Below are 17,044 nucleotides of genomic sequence, written 5' to 3'. Positions count from 1 at the left end.
TTTAAATTTTCTTGTACTACAAGATACTCCAAGCTTATCTTGTAATTTTCCCTGCCCCAACCTTAAACCTAGGCATTTTTCCAAGGAGATTTTAATAAAAATATTTAAAAACCAAGATCCAGAACATCACTTTGAACTGAATTCTGCTTGGTTTTCCCAGGCTAACAAACTTAACAGGAGTATGTGAGAGGCAGTTGCCACACTCCCCAAAGCAGCTGCCCCTGCAGTGACATGGTACAGTGGTATATCTGGCCATTGGATCATTTGAATTCCTGATGTTTCTATAGTGAACAACTGGCTTTTCACCTAAGACCCTGCAGGGTGTGGAAGACAAATGAAAAGGTATCTATGGGCACAGGGTTTGGAATAAGTTGGATACTTCTTACTACCTTTATCCCTCCTACCTCTGGTGGGTGTCACTAGTAGGTCAGAAAGAGAGGGGCTCTGTCATTATCTAATGATTTTTTGAATTATTTCATTTTTGCACTATTGGAGATTGAACCCAGAGGCTTTGTTCATGCTAGGCTTATACTTTACCACTGAGCTACATCCCCAGCACATAAATAGTATATTATAAAGGTATAGTTTACACATATAAAATTCCCCTGCTTCAAGTACATGTATCAGTTATTATTAATTTTTTGGTACTAGAGGTTAAACCCAGGGGTATTTTACCACTGAACTACACCTTAGTTCTTTTTTTTTTTTTTTTTTTTGAGACTATGTTCTGCTAAGTTCCTTAAGGCCTTGCTAAGTTGTTGAGGCTGGCCTTGAATTTGTGATCCTCTTGCCTCAGCCTCCTGAGTTGTTGGAATTACAGGCATGTGCCATGTATCTGGACAATTGTTTTTTGATGTGTGAAAGTTTGATCCAATCTAGTAATATTTTTATGAATTGTGCTTTTGATGTCCTAAGGATTCTTTTCATAAACCAAAATCATATAAGTTTTCTCCTGTTTAAAAGTTTTCTAATTTTAGCTCTTACATTTAGGTCTCTGATCCATTATTTAAAAAACTATTTTTAGTTGTAGATGGACACAATACATTTATTTATTTTATTTATATGTGGTGCTGAGGATTGAACCCAGTGCCTCACCTGTGTGAGGCAAATACTCCACCACTGAGCCACAACCCCAGCCCCTCTGGTCCATCTTGAGTTTATTTTTGTATACGGTGCTGTGGGTCTCGGTCGGTCGGTAGGTCGGTCTCTCTCTCTCTGATATCCAAATGCCCAAGTGCTATTTGCTGAAAAGATCTTCTTTTCTCATTGAATTGTCTTGGCACATTTGTTAAAAATCAGTTAACAATAAATGTGAGGGTTTATTCCTAGACTTACTTGTTTCACTAATCTGTCCTGCTATCTTTATATCAATATACACTATCTTGGTTAGAATAACTTTCTAGTAAGTTTTGAAATCAGGAAATGTTCATTTCCAGAATTGTTTTGATTATTGATTTGGATCCTTTGCATTTCCATATAAATTTTGAAATTAGCTTGTCCATTTTCCAAAAAAGCCTGCTGTGACTTTTTTTCTCCCAAATCAGTAACTGCATGTTTACTTGCTTTGTTACTTTTTAGTCTTATTCTTTTAATTATATAAATTTATAGAGTGCAGAATGAAACTCTGATACATACATACAGCGTGCAAAGATCAAATCATAATAATTACCACCCCCTCCTTTTTTGTTGGTACCAGAGATTGAACCCAGGGCCTCATGCATACCAGGCAAACACTCCACCACTTTATCTCCATTTTGAGACAAGGGTTTGCTAAGTTGCACAGGCTGGCGTTAGCCTTTTACAAGCATGCACCACCATGCCTGGTTCCTTAAATATTAAAAAAAAATTTATTATCCCAGTTAGCAGTCAGGTAAATGCAAACAAAATCACAATGAGCAGGCTGGGAAGTGGCAGAGCACTTGCTTAGCACGTGTGAGGTTTCAGGTTCGATACTCAGCACCACATAGAAATAAATAAATAAATAAAGGCATTTGTGTCCATCTACAATTAAAAAAAAAACCCAATCACAATGAGCTAACATTTCACCCCAATAGAATAGTTCAGTGGTAGAGTGCTTGCTTAGCATGCACAAGGCCTATTTTCAGAGCTGCAAACTAAACAAAACAAGCGCTGGTGAGGCTGAGGAGAAAAGGGACTCTTATACACTGCTGGTGGTAACGTGAAATAGTACAGTCATATGGAGAATCATTTGGAGTTTCTTTAAAAAATTAAGAACTACCACTTGATTCAGCTATCCCACTCCTGAGCTAAAGCCAAAGGATATGAAATCAGCATATCAAAGAGACACCTGCATGCCCATGTTTATTGTTGCACTATTCATAATAACTAATATATTCAACATGACTGGATAAAGAAAATGTACGTAGTGGCATATTATTCATCCATTAAAAGGAATGATATCCTATCGTTTGCAGCAAAGTGGATGGAACTAGAGGCCATTTAATGTTAGGTGAAATAAGTCAGATACCAGAAAGCAAGTACTGCATGTTCCCACGCATATTTGAGTGTTTAAAAATGTTAATCTTGGGTCAGAGGTATGGTACAGTGGAGTGTGGTACAGTGGTAGTGTACTTGCATGCCATGCATGAAGTCCTAGGTTCAAACCCCAGAACCACATATACAAAAAAAGTTAAAGAGTCATTACTAGCAGCTGGAAGGATGCAGGTGATGGAGGATAGCAGGAGGTTGGATAAGGAGCACTAGACAGAGTAAGTTCTAATGTTCGGTAGGATAGTTGGGTGACCATAGTTCACAATAATATATATTTTGTGACTAACTAGAAGAGAGGAGTTCTTAGACTCCACAGAAGTAATGATAAGAATATGGTAATGCTTATTACCCTAATTTGATCAGTACCTATCAATATACTGAAATATCATACTGCTGTGGTTTTCATAGGGACTGCATTGAATTTGTATATTAATTTGGGGAGAATCTGTTAACAATACTGGATCTTCAAATTCATGAACATGAAATACTTTTGTTTTCATTATTCAATCCTCACATTTCTTTAATTCCTTTGGATGTGAATGGAATTTGTTTTCATTTTTGGATTTTTCATTGCTGGTACAAAACAACTGTTTTTTGTATATTGATCTTGTAATCTGTGAATCTGAACTTGATTAGTTCTAGTACACTGTAATTTTATGTTGTGATTAGGTCCTCATCCAGTCAGAGGAGATTTTAAAAAAAGGTGCCCAAGAGGGGCTGGAGTTGTGGCTCAGTGGTGGAGTGCTTGCCTAGCAGGCATGAGGCACTGGGTTTGATCCCCTGCACCACCTAAAAATATGCAAATAAAATAAAGGTATTGTGTCCATCTGCAACTAAAAAAATATTAAAAAAATAATTAGAAATTACAACTTGAAAGGGGGAAACATTAAAAAAAAAAAAAAGGTGCCCAAGACCAATGACAGGGTAGCAGCAGCCTATATCTGTGTGCAGAGTTTTAGTTTTTGCAGTCTTTTCAATAGAGTCTGTATGGCCTATGGTCTTATTTCACAAAGAACAGAAATCTAGAAAGTTTATGTGACTTGGCTATAGAGCTTATTGGTAGAGCCAGGAAAAGAATTCATCTCTATCTCCTGGCCCTATTCATCTAAGGTGTTTATTGGTGCCCTTCCATTGTTTGGCTTTAGTAGCTGTCATTTTCTCTAGTATCCAAGAGTATAGATATGATTATTATCTTTTTTCTTGGCCTTTTAGAAAAGCTCCCCAAACTTTCTGAGTCTTTTACCCAACTGCCGTCGAGGCCTAGCTAACTTGCATCCTTGATATTTTGAAAAGCAATCTAAATTCCAGAGCTGGGATTCTCCTGATTTGGACTTGAGAGGTTAACCAATTGGTCAGGACCATTTTACCGTAGAGTTAACTTTTAAAAGAGAATAATGACTAGATTTTTTTGGGGTGTGTGTGTGTGTGTATGGTGAACCCAGGGATCAAAACTTTATCACTGAGCTACATCCCAGTCCTTTTAATTTTTAAATTTTGAGATAGGGTCTCACTAAGTTGCTGAGAGTCTTGCTGAGTTGAGGTTGGCCCTGAACTTGTGATCCTCTTGTCTCAAGTCTCCTGATCACTGGAATTATGGGCATGTTCCACTGCATGCAGAATGACGAGATTTCTAAAAGGTTTCATCTTAGTATCTATATTGACTTAATTATTATTTGCTATTCTTTAACTGGGAGGTCCAAATGGTAATTTTCTCAAAAAAATTTTTTGTCAACTGATGATGATGGCTAGCATTATCTAGAGGCCTCTTTAATATTTATGTTTCACCTTGACTTCTATTTTCTTTTTCTTAAAAATATTTTCTTAGTTGTCAATGGACTTTATTTATTTATATGTGGTGCTAAGAATCAAACCCAGTGCCTCACACATGCTAGGCAAGTACTGTACCACTTGAGTCACAACTCCAGCCCTATTATTATTATTTTTTTTTCAAATTAAAAAAACCCAACTATCTCTTGTAGGTAGATTGCAAGGAGTTGGTTAGCCTTGTTGCAGTAATGTTTTCCTGTATCTGGGGAAGTTATCTTCTGCAGTTAGGAACAGGGAGGTGGGAGGTTGGGTGGGATGAAATCTGAGAAAGTAATGCTGTTGTTAGAACAAAGCTAATTATCAGTCACCACCAACCATCACTATAACTCGAATTCCAGATACGGTAAGTAGAAGTTCATCTTCTAGTCTGTCTTCCTGAATTATACCTGTAAAGCAAAAAAAGATAATTTGAATAAAACACCTCAAGTATTTCACAAGTATATTGATGCTGTGTTGCCTTCCCAATACACATTGCAATTATGTAGCAATAGTAGTTTGGGTGGAAGAGATCCAGCTATGTATTCAACCCAGGGGTAGCCCCTGACTGAACTACATCAGTTCGAAAATCCTGCTTCTCTCTCTCTCATGTCAGAATTACTGAGTTAGCCCATAGCATTTCCCGGGCCACAAGGATTAATTCAGGCATGTTCTTGATCAGTGTGAACTTCAAGACTCTCACTAGGACCATGTGGTTTGCTATATATAAAACTAGGATCTACTGAACAATTTTGCCAACTTCTGGTAGTTTCTAAATTGGCCCTTGAAGATTGCTACCTCCTGGTAATCATATCCTTATATAAGACTTTCATCTTGACCTCGGGCTGGACCTACTTTCTAACAGAACATAGCAAAAGTGATGGGATGTCACTTCTGGCATGAGTTACTAAAAGACTGTGTCTCCCATCTTGGGTATCCTCTCATTTGCTTACTGTGAGGGAAGACACATACCATGCTATGAGGTAGGCTACAAAAGCTCACAAGGCAAGGTATTAAGTGGGGTCATTGGATAACAGTCAGTGAGAAACTGAGGCCCTGGTTCATCAACCTGTGAGGAACTAAATACTGCCAATACACACTAGTGAGCTTGAAAGGAGATCATCTTCTATCTGGGCTTTCACATGATATTGTAGCCACAGTAGACAGCTTAACTGCAACCTCATGAGAGAGCAAAGACTCCAAGCTCAACAGAGCCACTAAGTTTTGGAGTGATTTGTTAAGGAGCAAAAGATAATACACCACCCTAACAAAAGCTAGTTGGAGCTAGATTCTTTCCCTAGTTATTTGTAACTGAAAGCATATTCACGTACACTAGCTAGCAGTAATCTTGAGGTTCCTAAACATTAAAATCTTTAGACTCAAATTTACCATGGTTTATAAAAATCATGAAAACAGAAAAAAAAAAAAGGAAAACTGTTCACCTACTTATAAGCATCTCCATTTCTCATATGGAAAATTATGCAATAAGGCCCCATTCATTCATGATCCTTTATAATAGTGCAAAGTTTATGCCAAAATATACCTTTGATTACTTCAGCAAATGAACAATGTAAATAAACAGTGATCACGTAGGAACTGTTAAATCCACTGTTGAAAGTCCTTAAAAAACCACTTTAACACCATCTGTTTACATATAAGTTTAAAATACGCTAATTAAAATAATTCTTAATTAGTATCCATTAATTAAAGTCAGTCTAGAAGGACTTCAATAGACTAGGGTGTCATGAACCATGATTAACTGAACTAGCATTCAATATAACAAAACATTCCAACCTCATCATTCTTTTTTTTTTTTTAAAGAAGACACTTTTTGGTATGCTTTTGTTTGTTTTTTTAGAGAGAGAGAGAGAGAGAGAGAGAGAGAGAGAGAATTTTTTAATATTTTATTTTTTAGTTTTCGGCAGACACAACATCTTTGTTTGTATGTGGTGCTGAGGATCGAACCCTGGCTGCACGCATGCCAGGCGAGCGCGCTACCGCTTGAGCCACATCCCCAGCCCCACCTCATCATTCTTTAAAGGCCTTTGAATGCTATAAACTTACATAAACCAATCTGAGCTTACTCCCTAAATAAAAGCTTTTGCTTTAGGGTCTTCAGGGTAGCAGGATTACTTGAAATGGCCACTGGAGGCAGTTACAATGCTATTTCCTTATATTCTGTTTTCTAGCAAGTTCAATGAAGGGATGCTGGTCTTCCCTATTCCCCCTCCCCCTTTTTTAAAGTGTTGGTGATCAAACCCAGGGTTTTATGCATCCTAAGCAAACACTTGAATACTTTACCACTGAGTTGCACCCCAGCCTCTGTTCTTTTTTACCTGATAAGATACCTCTCTCAAATATTCTTTCTATGTATTAAAATCACTTCCTGAGAGGGTTTCACTTGTAATTTAGTATGAATTCTTTCAATTAAATTAAATCTAGATTTATCTGAGCACTTGGAAGCATGAGAAATAAGAAGGGTATGAAGAGTTAGGGGACATTCTGATGAGCAATTCTGAAAGAGGCAGGGACTTAGGAAAGGAAAGAGCTATCTATCTGGGAGCAGGATTAAGATTCATCAAAGCCAGACATGTACATTCAATTGCTTATCTGTACATGAGATGACCAAGTTACTGGCTGGGTAGGGAGTGATTTCATTCAAAGGGGTAGCAGGATGAGGATGTTCACAGTGGATCACTGCAGTAGCTGGTTGAAGTAAACTGATACTTCCTGGGAAGGAACTTATCAGATGGGATATGTGGGATGGCCTGGGCTTTAGTAGTTGATAGTGGAGTTTCCTGGAATGAAACAGAACTTCTATGGCCTATAAAATAGAAACGGCAATAGTTTGGGGCATAAGGTAAGAAAAGTAGATAGAAGTGACTGATGCAGCTGAAAACTAAGACATACTATGTCCTTCAGCAAGCATCTTGAGGTCTGTACTTGGTTTTTAAAATTTCCAAAATGGGGTTAGAGGTGTGGCTCAGTGGTAGAGCACTTGCCTAGCATGTGTGAGGCCTTGGATGTAATCTCCAACACCATAAAAAAAATTTTCCAATATAAAAAGAATCCACATAGGCAATAAATGGAAAAAAAAAGCAAAATAAAACTCACCACTCTGGTTAACAGCTAGTTCTAAATATGATGGTTAAACTTTCAAGGTCTTCATTCTTTAATTGTAATTCTTCAAGCAGGGTGGCTATGAACTGTGTAAACACCACATTTTTTGGAGAATGCTTCTGAATGCCAAGAATTGGGGTCAATCTGAAACAACCAAAAATACTAAATGTATATGTATGAAATGAGAGGTATGAAGAGACTCCCATCTTCAACATAACAAGGAGGATTTTGAGAGGATAACGAGGTTACTCTGATTTAATAACATTCACACAGAGAGAAAAGATCAAACATTATTAAGTACAGAAAGAAGTCTAAAAGTTTGAATCTACTAATGTCCTCCTGCTCTTCATAATTTAGCAAAAAATATTAAAATTCTGTTTAGGAAAGAAAATGGATTCCATCCATTTGGGGAAGGCAGGTTGTGGAGAAGAGTTTAGAGTTGAGTAGGATTTTAAAAATAGTTTATACTGGATTATACCACCTGGAAAAAGGACAATAAATAATGAACAAGATTACCTTTTGGATGAAACCTGAATATTTTAACTTTTTTTAAAAAAAATATTCTTTTAGATGTAGATGGACACAATACTTTTATTTATTTATTTTCATGTGGTTTTGAGGATCAAACCCAGTGCCTCATACTTGTGAGGCAAGCACTCTGCCACCGAGCCACAATCCCAGCCCATATTTTAACTTTTAAACATAAAATGGATTAGGTCCCACAAGGTATTTAATATCAACTTCATATGGAACAATATACTTTTTTATCTAACCATTTCTGATAAATACCCCTAAAGATTGACTGTATGTAATAGAATCTTTGAATTAATTTTCATTGCTATATGATCAATAATCAAGATTTTTTTTTAAAAAAGCAAACAATACATGAGATTCAAAATTGTTTGATATACCAGTTCTCATCCCTTCCTCCACAAAGAACCAAAGTAACAGGTGCATAGCTGCATTATGAGGTGAGTGACCATGGCAGAACACTAGAAATTGGTAAGGGACTGGAAGATTGAGAGATCTGAGAAAACCACAGACTAAGAGAAATGAAATACCCTGGTATCTTCACAGCTGGGAGAGGGGGAGTCTCTTTTGCAGGGATAAGAGTATACAAGGAACTTCCAGCAGACTGTTTCATTGTGGATGCTGGCAATCTTATGTACTGAAAAGTTTACAATCATCATAGGTTGGCAGCCCACTTAGATAAATAACCTGAAATCTGCCTAGTAGCCTTTCTTCGGAAAAGGATCTCACCTCATCTCCCAGTGATGTCACAGAATGCTGTAGGCAGGAGCCATATTGATTAAGTGAACTATGTCTTGAGTCTGAACTGCTGTAGGGGTTAGAAACCTCTGTACATTACCATCCTTGGTGCACTGTTTGGGGCTGAGGGAGAAGGCAGTACTGCCTTGTGAATCCAGTGTGCCTTAACAGAGTGACTGGGACCTAAGTCTGCTGGATGCTCTGTACTATAATAGAGGATGGATGTTGTAATGCAGACAATGCAGGGTGCCACTTTTGAGAAGCAGATCAAGGTACTTGCCCTCTGAGACTAAGGGTGGAGTTAGCTGCGTGTGGAGTTGGTGTCTACTTTGTTCCTGCTGCTGCTCCCTACTGTATAACACTTAGATGCCTGTTACTGACAGGATGGGAAGGGAACCTTATGATTTCCACTTCTACCCTGCCCACAGGGGCATGCTGTTGCCCTACTGCCAAGGCACACATGGCGAAAAGGGTGCCTGAGAGGAATTTTGCCCAGCTCCATCCACGGTTCTGCTCCCTGGTAGGTGCTGTCACCGGAGTGGCAGAGTAGAACACCATACTACTGCCACCACCCCTCCTATGTAATTCTTGCCACTGCCCTGTCACCACACCTTATCTATCCATGCACTGTTGTAAGGTCTGGGTCTAAGTGCCACAGAGGGGGCACTGTAGTTCCCACCACTGAGAGGCAGCATCTGGACCTGTACCTATTTGTTGGAGGACAAGTGCTTTAGGCCCCTCACAACTGCTGGGGCCACCAGTGCCAGAGGCCCTTGCTAGCAGCAAACCCAGTATCAGTAGTGCCTGAAGAAACCTCCATCGTCTGATAGAAGCCATTCCCACTGTAGGAATAGACACACAGCACCCCACATCCACCTCTGTCTGCATACCTGCCTGAACTGCCAGAGTATCCCCACTTGCATGGCCAAAGAGACAATGGGTCTCTCTGACTCTGCTGCAGTACATGTTGTGCCCAATGTCATCAATCACAGTCGAGTAAGTTATAGGGACACTATGCTATGGTGCCCAGACAAAATCAAAGATGACACTGTGTGACAGATAAACCAATACATATGTTCCAAAGAAAGCCCTTAACTAAGAAGGCTACCCCACAAAATGCTTTGAGATGTCTAATCTACTGTACACACAAATATCAACATAGGAGCATAAGTAATAGGAAAAAAACAGAGTAATGTGACATATTTCAAAGAACCTAACTCTCTAGAAATAGAGCTCAAGAAATTAAAATGGATAAAATGCCTGGTAAAGAATTTAAAAGAGACTGATAGAAGTTGGTGGAATAGTGAAGGTTACTTTCCTGGCTATTCCATGGCATGAAAACAAGAAAGTAGATAGGCAGCTTCTCAGTAAGATGGGTAGGGGAAAATGATGAATCAGCAGAAAGAGAAATTAGGAAAACTATCCCATTCACCACAGCCTCACAAAAAGAAAAAATACTTGGGAATCAATCTAATAAAAGAAGTGAAAGACTTTACAATGAAAACTACAGAACACTAAAGAAAGAAATTGAAGAAGACCTAAGAAGATGCAAAGATCTCCCATGTTCTTGGATAGACAGAATTAATATTGTTAAAATGGTCATACTACCAAAAGCATTATACAGATTTAATGCAATCAATTCCCTAATTTGGGGGAAGATACTGACGTTTATATACAGGAAGTTTATAGGACATGAACAAAAAAGATCTTCACCATATTATAATCAAACTGAAAAAAGTGTAAAACAAATAATTTTAAAATCGGAAAGAGGAAAGTACCAAGTCATATCTAAGGATATCCCCCTTGTGCTAGTCAGCTTTCTTTTACTGTGACAAAATATCTGAGATAATCAATAATGGAAAAGATTTATTTTGACTTATAATTTCTCTTGCTTTGGGATTGTGTAGGTATAGTACCTCATGATGGGAGTGCATGGCAGCAGAGGCCATCGTTGGTTGGGAAGCAAACATATGAAGGGCTAGGGTCTTAATACCCCTTTGGTAATAAATCATTCTATAAAAAATTTAAAGTTAGGGTAATGATGTTGATCTCATTCCACTGTCATTATCCTAAGTACATGTATGAAGACATGGATGGTGTGAATATACTTTGTATACAGCAGGGATATGAAAAATTGTGCTCTACATGTGTAATATGAACTGTAATGCATTCTGCTGTCATATATAACAAATTAGATTAAAAAAATTCAAAGTTAAACTATACTATATGGAGAAATATTGGAATTAAATTATACTGTAAAGAAATGGACTTAATAAAACATTTCAGTCCATCTAAAAGCTACGGAATACATATTCTTTTCATCAGCACCTGGAACTTTTTCTAGACCATTTTGTTAGGCTGCAAAATAAGTCTTAACAAATAATAAAAAAAAAAATCACATCCTCTATCACAATGAAATAAAAAAGTTTAACAAAAGAAATTTCAGAAAGTATACACATGCATGGAGAATGAACAATACAATTTTGAATGAACAGTAACTAAGGAAATCAAAGGGAAATTAAAAATATATATTAAAAAAAAGGAAATGGAAAATGGAAACAACATACAAAAACTTATGAGATGCAGCAAAAGCAGTACTAACAGGGAAAAGCTTATAGCAATAAGTGCTTACATCAATAAAACAAAAACAACAAAAGATTTCAAATAAACAACCTAATGATACATCTCAAGGATTTAGAAAAGCAAAACAAACCAAACTAAAAATTGGTAGGAAGAATAAAATAATAAAGATCAGAGCAGAAATGAGACTGAAAAACAATAAAACAGATCAATGGACACAAACAGTTGATTCTCTGCAAAGATAAACAGAATTGACAAAACACAACTGACAAACCTTTAAGTAGACTAGCCAAGGGGGAAAAAAAATCTCAAATAAAATTAATGATGAAAAAGGAGAAATTATAAGACATGCCACAGAAATAAGTATTATTATGAAAAATGATATGCTAGTAATCTGAACAACCTAGAAGAAATGGACAAATTTCTGGACACATATGACTTATCAAAATTGAACCATAGGGCTGAGGTTGTGGCTCAGTGATAGAGCACTTGTCTCACACGTGTGGGGTACTGGGTCTGATCCTTAGCACCACATAAAAATAAATAAATAAAGATACTGTGTCCATCTACAATTAAAAACATATTAAAAAAAAAAAACTGAACCATTGGCTGGGTTGTGGCTCAGCAATAGAGCGCTTGCCTAGCACATGCAAGTCCCTGGGTTCGATCCTCAGCCCACATATAAATAAAATAAAATAAAGGTATTGTATCCAACCACAATTAAAAAATAAATATTTAAAAAAAACTGAACCATAAGCACATATATAACCTGAATAGATCAATAACACATAATAAGATTAAATCAGTAACAAAAAGTCTCTCAACAAAGAAAAGCCCAGGATCAGACTGCTTCACTGCTGAATTTTGCCATAGTTCTTTTCAAACTATTCCATAGAATTGAAAGAGAGGAAACTCATTTTATGAGGTCAGCTTTAGGGTAGGGGTCGGGGATGAAGGGGAAAGAAAGAGACTACTATAGACCAGTATCTGTGATGAACACAGATGCAAAAATTCTCAATGAAGTACTATCAATTAGAATTCAATAGCACATCAAAAAGATTGTTGTCCATGATCAAGTTGATTTCATCTTAGGGTTGCAAGAATGGTTCAACATGTAAATCTATAAATATTAATATATAGTCTTGCCAGAAAGAAAGATAAAAATCATGTGATCATCTCTCAATAGATGCAAAAAATAAGTTAAAAAAATAAAAGCACTTGATAAAATGCAGCATCCTTTCATGACAAAAGTCCTAAATAAATTAGGTACAGAAAGATCACACCTCAACATAAAAAAGGCTGTATATGATAAACTCATAGCCAACATTCATAACGAATGGGGGAAAACTGAAAGCATTTACTCTAAGATCAGGAACAAGATAAGGGTATTCATTCTCCCTGGTTCTTACATTCTATGTAGTACTAGAAGTTTTAGCCAGAGCAATTAGGCAAGAAAAAAAAATAAAAGGCTTACAAATAGGAGGGAAGAAGTCAAATTATCTCTGTTTGGAGATGATATTATTCTATATATGGAAAAACCTAAAGACTCCACCAAAAGATTATCAGAACTGATTAATTAATTCATTAAAGTAATAGGGTACAAAATCAATATACAAAAAGTAATAGCTTTTCTATACACCAATAACAATTTTGTTAAGAAACATAAAGGTAATCCCATTTACAATAGCTACAAAAAATCCCAAGCCAAACCAAATCAAACCTAAAACCTAGGAATAAATTTAACTAAGGACGAGAAAGACCTATAAAATGAAAACTGAAAAACACTGAAAAAAGAAATCAAAAACTAGAATGGCCTATGTTCATGGATTGGAGAATTAATATTGTTAAAAATGTCCATACTACCAAAGCAATTCAATGCAATCCCTGTCAAATACACCGACATTATTTACAGAACTATTAAAAAAACAAAACAGCCATAAAGTTCATACAGTGGCACAACAGACCCCGAATGGCCAAATCAGTCTTCAACAAAAACCAAACTTTGCAAAGCTGGAGGCATCATAATACCTGATTTCAAGACATATTACAGAGCCATAGTAATAACAGCTTGGCATTAGCATAAATAGAAACACATAGACCAATGGAACAGAATGAAGATCCCAGAAATATACCCACACATCTATAGCCAACTGATTTTTTGACAAAAGCATCAAAACCCAACATTGGAGAAAAGATAGCTTCTTCAAATGGTCCTTGGAAAAACTGGATATCCACATGCAGAAGATTGAAAGTTGCCCTTAATTCTCATTCTGTACAAAAATCAACTCAAAATGGATCAAAGATTATTTGAAACTCTAAACTACTAGAAGAAAAACAGGAGAAACATTTTAGTACTTTAGTATAGGCAAATATTTCTGGAAAGCTTTTGGGGAACAAATTCTTTTTTCAGAAAGTGATTTACTATTTAAGATGCTTATTTAGCCTTGTTCACTGCCACTGGGCACATCAAATGTAAATAAAACTCAGATTTAAATCAATAAAGATCAAGAAATCAGAGTAGATCAGTTCTGCACTATTAAGTATAGAATGGGAAATGTTTCTAAGAAATAAAATTTCTTCTTTGTTTGGCAATTTTATATAGAAAGCAGAAGTAAAAGGAAAAAATTATTAGTATTATCCAAAAATGGCCAGACTTCCAGGGGAGGAGGTAAGATCTCCACATCTCTAAAAGTATCTTAATAAGAAGAGGACAGTAAAGTAACTGATTCTTTATAGTCCAATGAAACAGACTATTCTATTTGGGAAAATCCAGGTAGTGCCTGCCTTCTCTATTTCTCCTGTTTTTCTTTATGGCTAGGGGATGGAGTACCAAGTTCTCACACTTCATGAGCTTTGTATCCCCCACAGGTAGTTCATAACGGGAAATAGGACTCCCCTTTTTCTAATGCCCAGATTAAGACGGGTACTTAGGTGAACCTAGTAAACTGGCCAGCTTTTTCTGAGGCAAAAAGAAGCCAACTCTGGCTACCCATACTTAGATTATATAAACAATTTAAAATGTAAATTGCAGCTTACCTACAATAAGACCAAAAATATTGGGGATAGGATAACATTGGCTGAAATAAAAACAAGAAGTCCAGAGCAGGCAGATCAAATGTGCCAGCTCTACAGAAAGTGAGCTTTTGTGTGTATTTAAAATGGTTTTTATTCATGGGCTGGAGTTATGGCTCAGTGGCAGAATACTTGCCTAGCATATGTGAAGCACTGGGTTCGATCCTTAGCACCACATAAAAATAAATAAATGTATTGTATATATCTACAGCTAAAAAACTTAAAAAAAATTATAGAGTTCCACAGCCTACAAAGAATGAAAGCTAGCATACTGGATAATAGCTTGGACATTTTGAGATACATTACTTAGGTTGAAAGTTCTGAACTGCTTCTGTCTTTGTGATCTTGGGGAAGTATAATTTTTTATACCTTTATTTCCTTGACAGGCATGTATTTACATGATACATCCAAAATAATTTCTTTCAAGTAGACTAGATTTAGCTCACATAAAAATTTCCCAATTACCTCTCAAAATGCCATTAGTACTTACCCCAATTTCCAAAATTAACCCTCAAACTAAAAATAAGAGATGATCACCTGACTTCTCAACCTGCATATCCGTTTTAAGAGCAAAAGAGAAGAGTTATAGAGAAAGCTTATAAGAGAACCCTCTGCCAAATTAATAAACATTTTAGGTATAGTAACACTTCTTGGCAAACTTACAAGGCTGAAATGATTTTATAAATTAGTAAATTCATCATGAGATATATTCAAATTAACCTAAAAGTTTTGTTTATTAAGAAAAACTAGGGCTGGGCACTGTGGTATAGCCTATAATCCCAATGGCTTGGGAGGCGGACGAAGGAAGATTGCAAGTTCAAAGCCCGCCTCAGCAACTTTGCGATTCCTGTCTTAAAACAAAAGGGCTGGGGATGTGGCTCACTGGTAAAGCACCCCTGGGTTCAATCCCTGGTACAAAAAAAAAAAAAAGTTAATAAGAATCTTTACCTGATTTGGGGGTGGGGGCGCGGGAAGGAAAGCAACTATGTAATCCCACTCCAAACTCCTGAGCAATTGGCTAACCCTGCTCATAAATCAAATACTCTTTTCTTAATGAACTTGGATCTGCATTGAGAATTCTGAAAACAGGATTCTCAGCAACCATTTCAATTCTTTAGACCTGGCTCCTGACATGAAACCCCAGTCTAATGGCAGGCGCTAGGGAACTCTGAACACAAAGGTTTTTTTTTTTTTTTTTTTTGTTGTTGTTGTTGTTTGTTTTTTATACTAGGGACTGAACTTAAGGGCAATTGACCACTGAGCTACATCCCCAGCCCTTTCTATTTTTTCAGACAGGGTCTCGTTAGGTTGCTTGCAGCTTTGCTAAGTTGCTGAGGTTGGCTTCAAACCTGTGATCCTCCTGCCTCTGGGCTTACAGGCATGTGTCAATATGCCTGGCATGTGCCATCATGCCCAGCAAACACAATTAGTTCTAATCCTTGCTCTGCCAGGGATGCTTGTATGATTTTGGGAAAGTTGAATCTCAAAATCTTAGGGTCTGTCTATAAAATGGGTTAATAATACTTAAGTACCTTAAAATTATTATAAAATTCATATAGATTACAGTAGATGATAACTTTCATTATGACAATGATTATAACAGCAATGAACATTTGCCACACACTTCTTATTAGTACTTACCATGTATTATGTACTTGTTCTAAGCATCTTTAACTAGAGTGATGTGGAAGGATTTAGTTATGATATCCATTTTATGTTAAGGAAATAAAGGTACAAAAAATTAAAGTAACTTCCTCAAGATCACAAAGACAGTAGCAGTTCAGAACTTTCAGCCTAAGTGATGTATCTCAAAATGTCCAAGCTATTATCCAATATGCTAGCTTTTATTCTTTGTAGGCTATGGAACTCTATAATTTGATCTTCCAAGTCCTCAATGAACAAGTAGAAGGAACAAAATGATTTAAATTTTCTTTAGAGAACTACAAATAAAAAACAATTACAACTGGCTGGCAGGCAGAAGGAAGTGTTGTTAGATTAATTACACAGGTTTGATGTCTGTTGCAGACAGAAATATCAACTTGAGCCTGGAGATTTCTGCAGCAAGTCATCAAGCAGACAGCAATCCTCAGGCATCTGGAACTAGGATTTCCTGAGTTCTAACATTTGAGCTCTATGATTTGGATGTGAGGTATCCCCCCCAAAAGCTCATGTGTAAGACAATACAAGAAGGTTTAGAGGATAAATGATTGGGTTATGAGAATCTTAACCCAATCAGTGAATTAATCCCCTAATAGGGATTAACTGAGTGGTAACTGGAGGTGGGTAGGGGTATTGCTGGAGCTGGTGGGTCCCTGAAAGCATGCCTTTGGGATATATTTTATCTGGCAAGTGGAGTCTCTCTCTGCTTCCTGATCATCATGTGAACAGCTTTCCTCTGCTACACTCTTCTACCATGATGTACTATCTCACCTCAAGCCCCGAGGAATGGAGCCATCTATGAACTGAGACTTCTGAAACCATGAACCCCCAAATACACTTCTTCCCTTAAAAGTGTTCTTTTTGTTCTTTTTTCACAGCAGTGAAAAAACTGACTAAAACACCTGGAAAGATAGGCAACGATATTTCCTTTCACTGTATTTATTCCCTTTATTTCTCTTTTACTGATAAGAATTCTTCCACACCCCTAGTCCTTAATATAGAATGTAAATGATTACAGAACTATATAACA

At 36.8% G+C, this 17,044-nt stretch overlaps 1 protein-coding gene across 3 annotated transcripts in view; it reads right to left on the bottom strand.

Annotated features, from left to right (window-relative positions):
- Positions 1-2,296: 2,296 nt before the first annotated feature.
- Positions 2,297-17,044, bottom strand: part of Rpap2 (RNA polymerase II associated protein 2) — a 100,236-nt gene continuing 85,488 nt past the window's right edge. For 2 of the 3 annotated variants that reach the window (XM_046461703.2, XM_058585192.1), the window contains exons 12-13: positions 7,429-7,578; positions 2,297-4,724 (exon numbers count right to left, since the gene is read on the bottom strand). In XM_046461703.2, coding sequence (XP_046317659.1) covers positions 7,437-7,578 — 142 coding nt within the window. In that variant the 3' untranslated portion in view covers positions 2,297-4,724; positions 7,429-7,436. Of the gene's footprint in view, positions 4,725-7,428; positions 7,579-17,044 lie in introns of those variants that run through there. The other variant, XR_006855487.2, reaches the window with a different exon arrangement.

Source organism: Marmota monax, unplaced genomic scaffold (assembly GCF_021218885.2).
Source record: "Marmota monax isolate L192 unplaced genomic scaffold, Marmota_monax_Labrador192_F-V1.1 WCK01_AAM20220418_F8-fsc00070, whole genome shotgun sequence".
Lineage (NCBI taxonomy): Eukaryota > Metazoa > Chordata > Mammalia > Rodentia > Sciuridae > Marmota > Marmota monax.
This window is presented reverse-complemented; position numbering and strand designations above follow the sequence as displayed.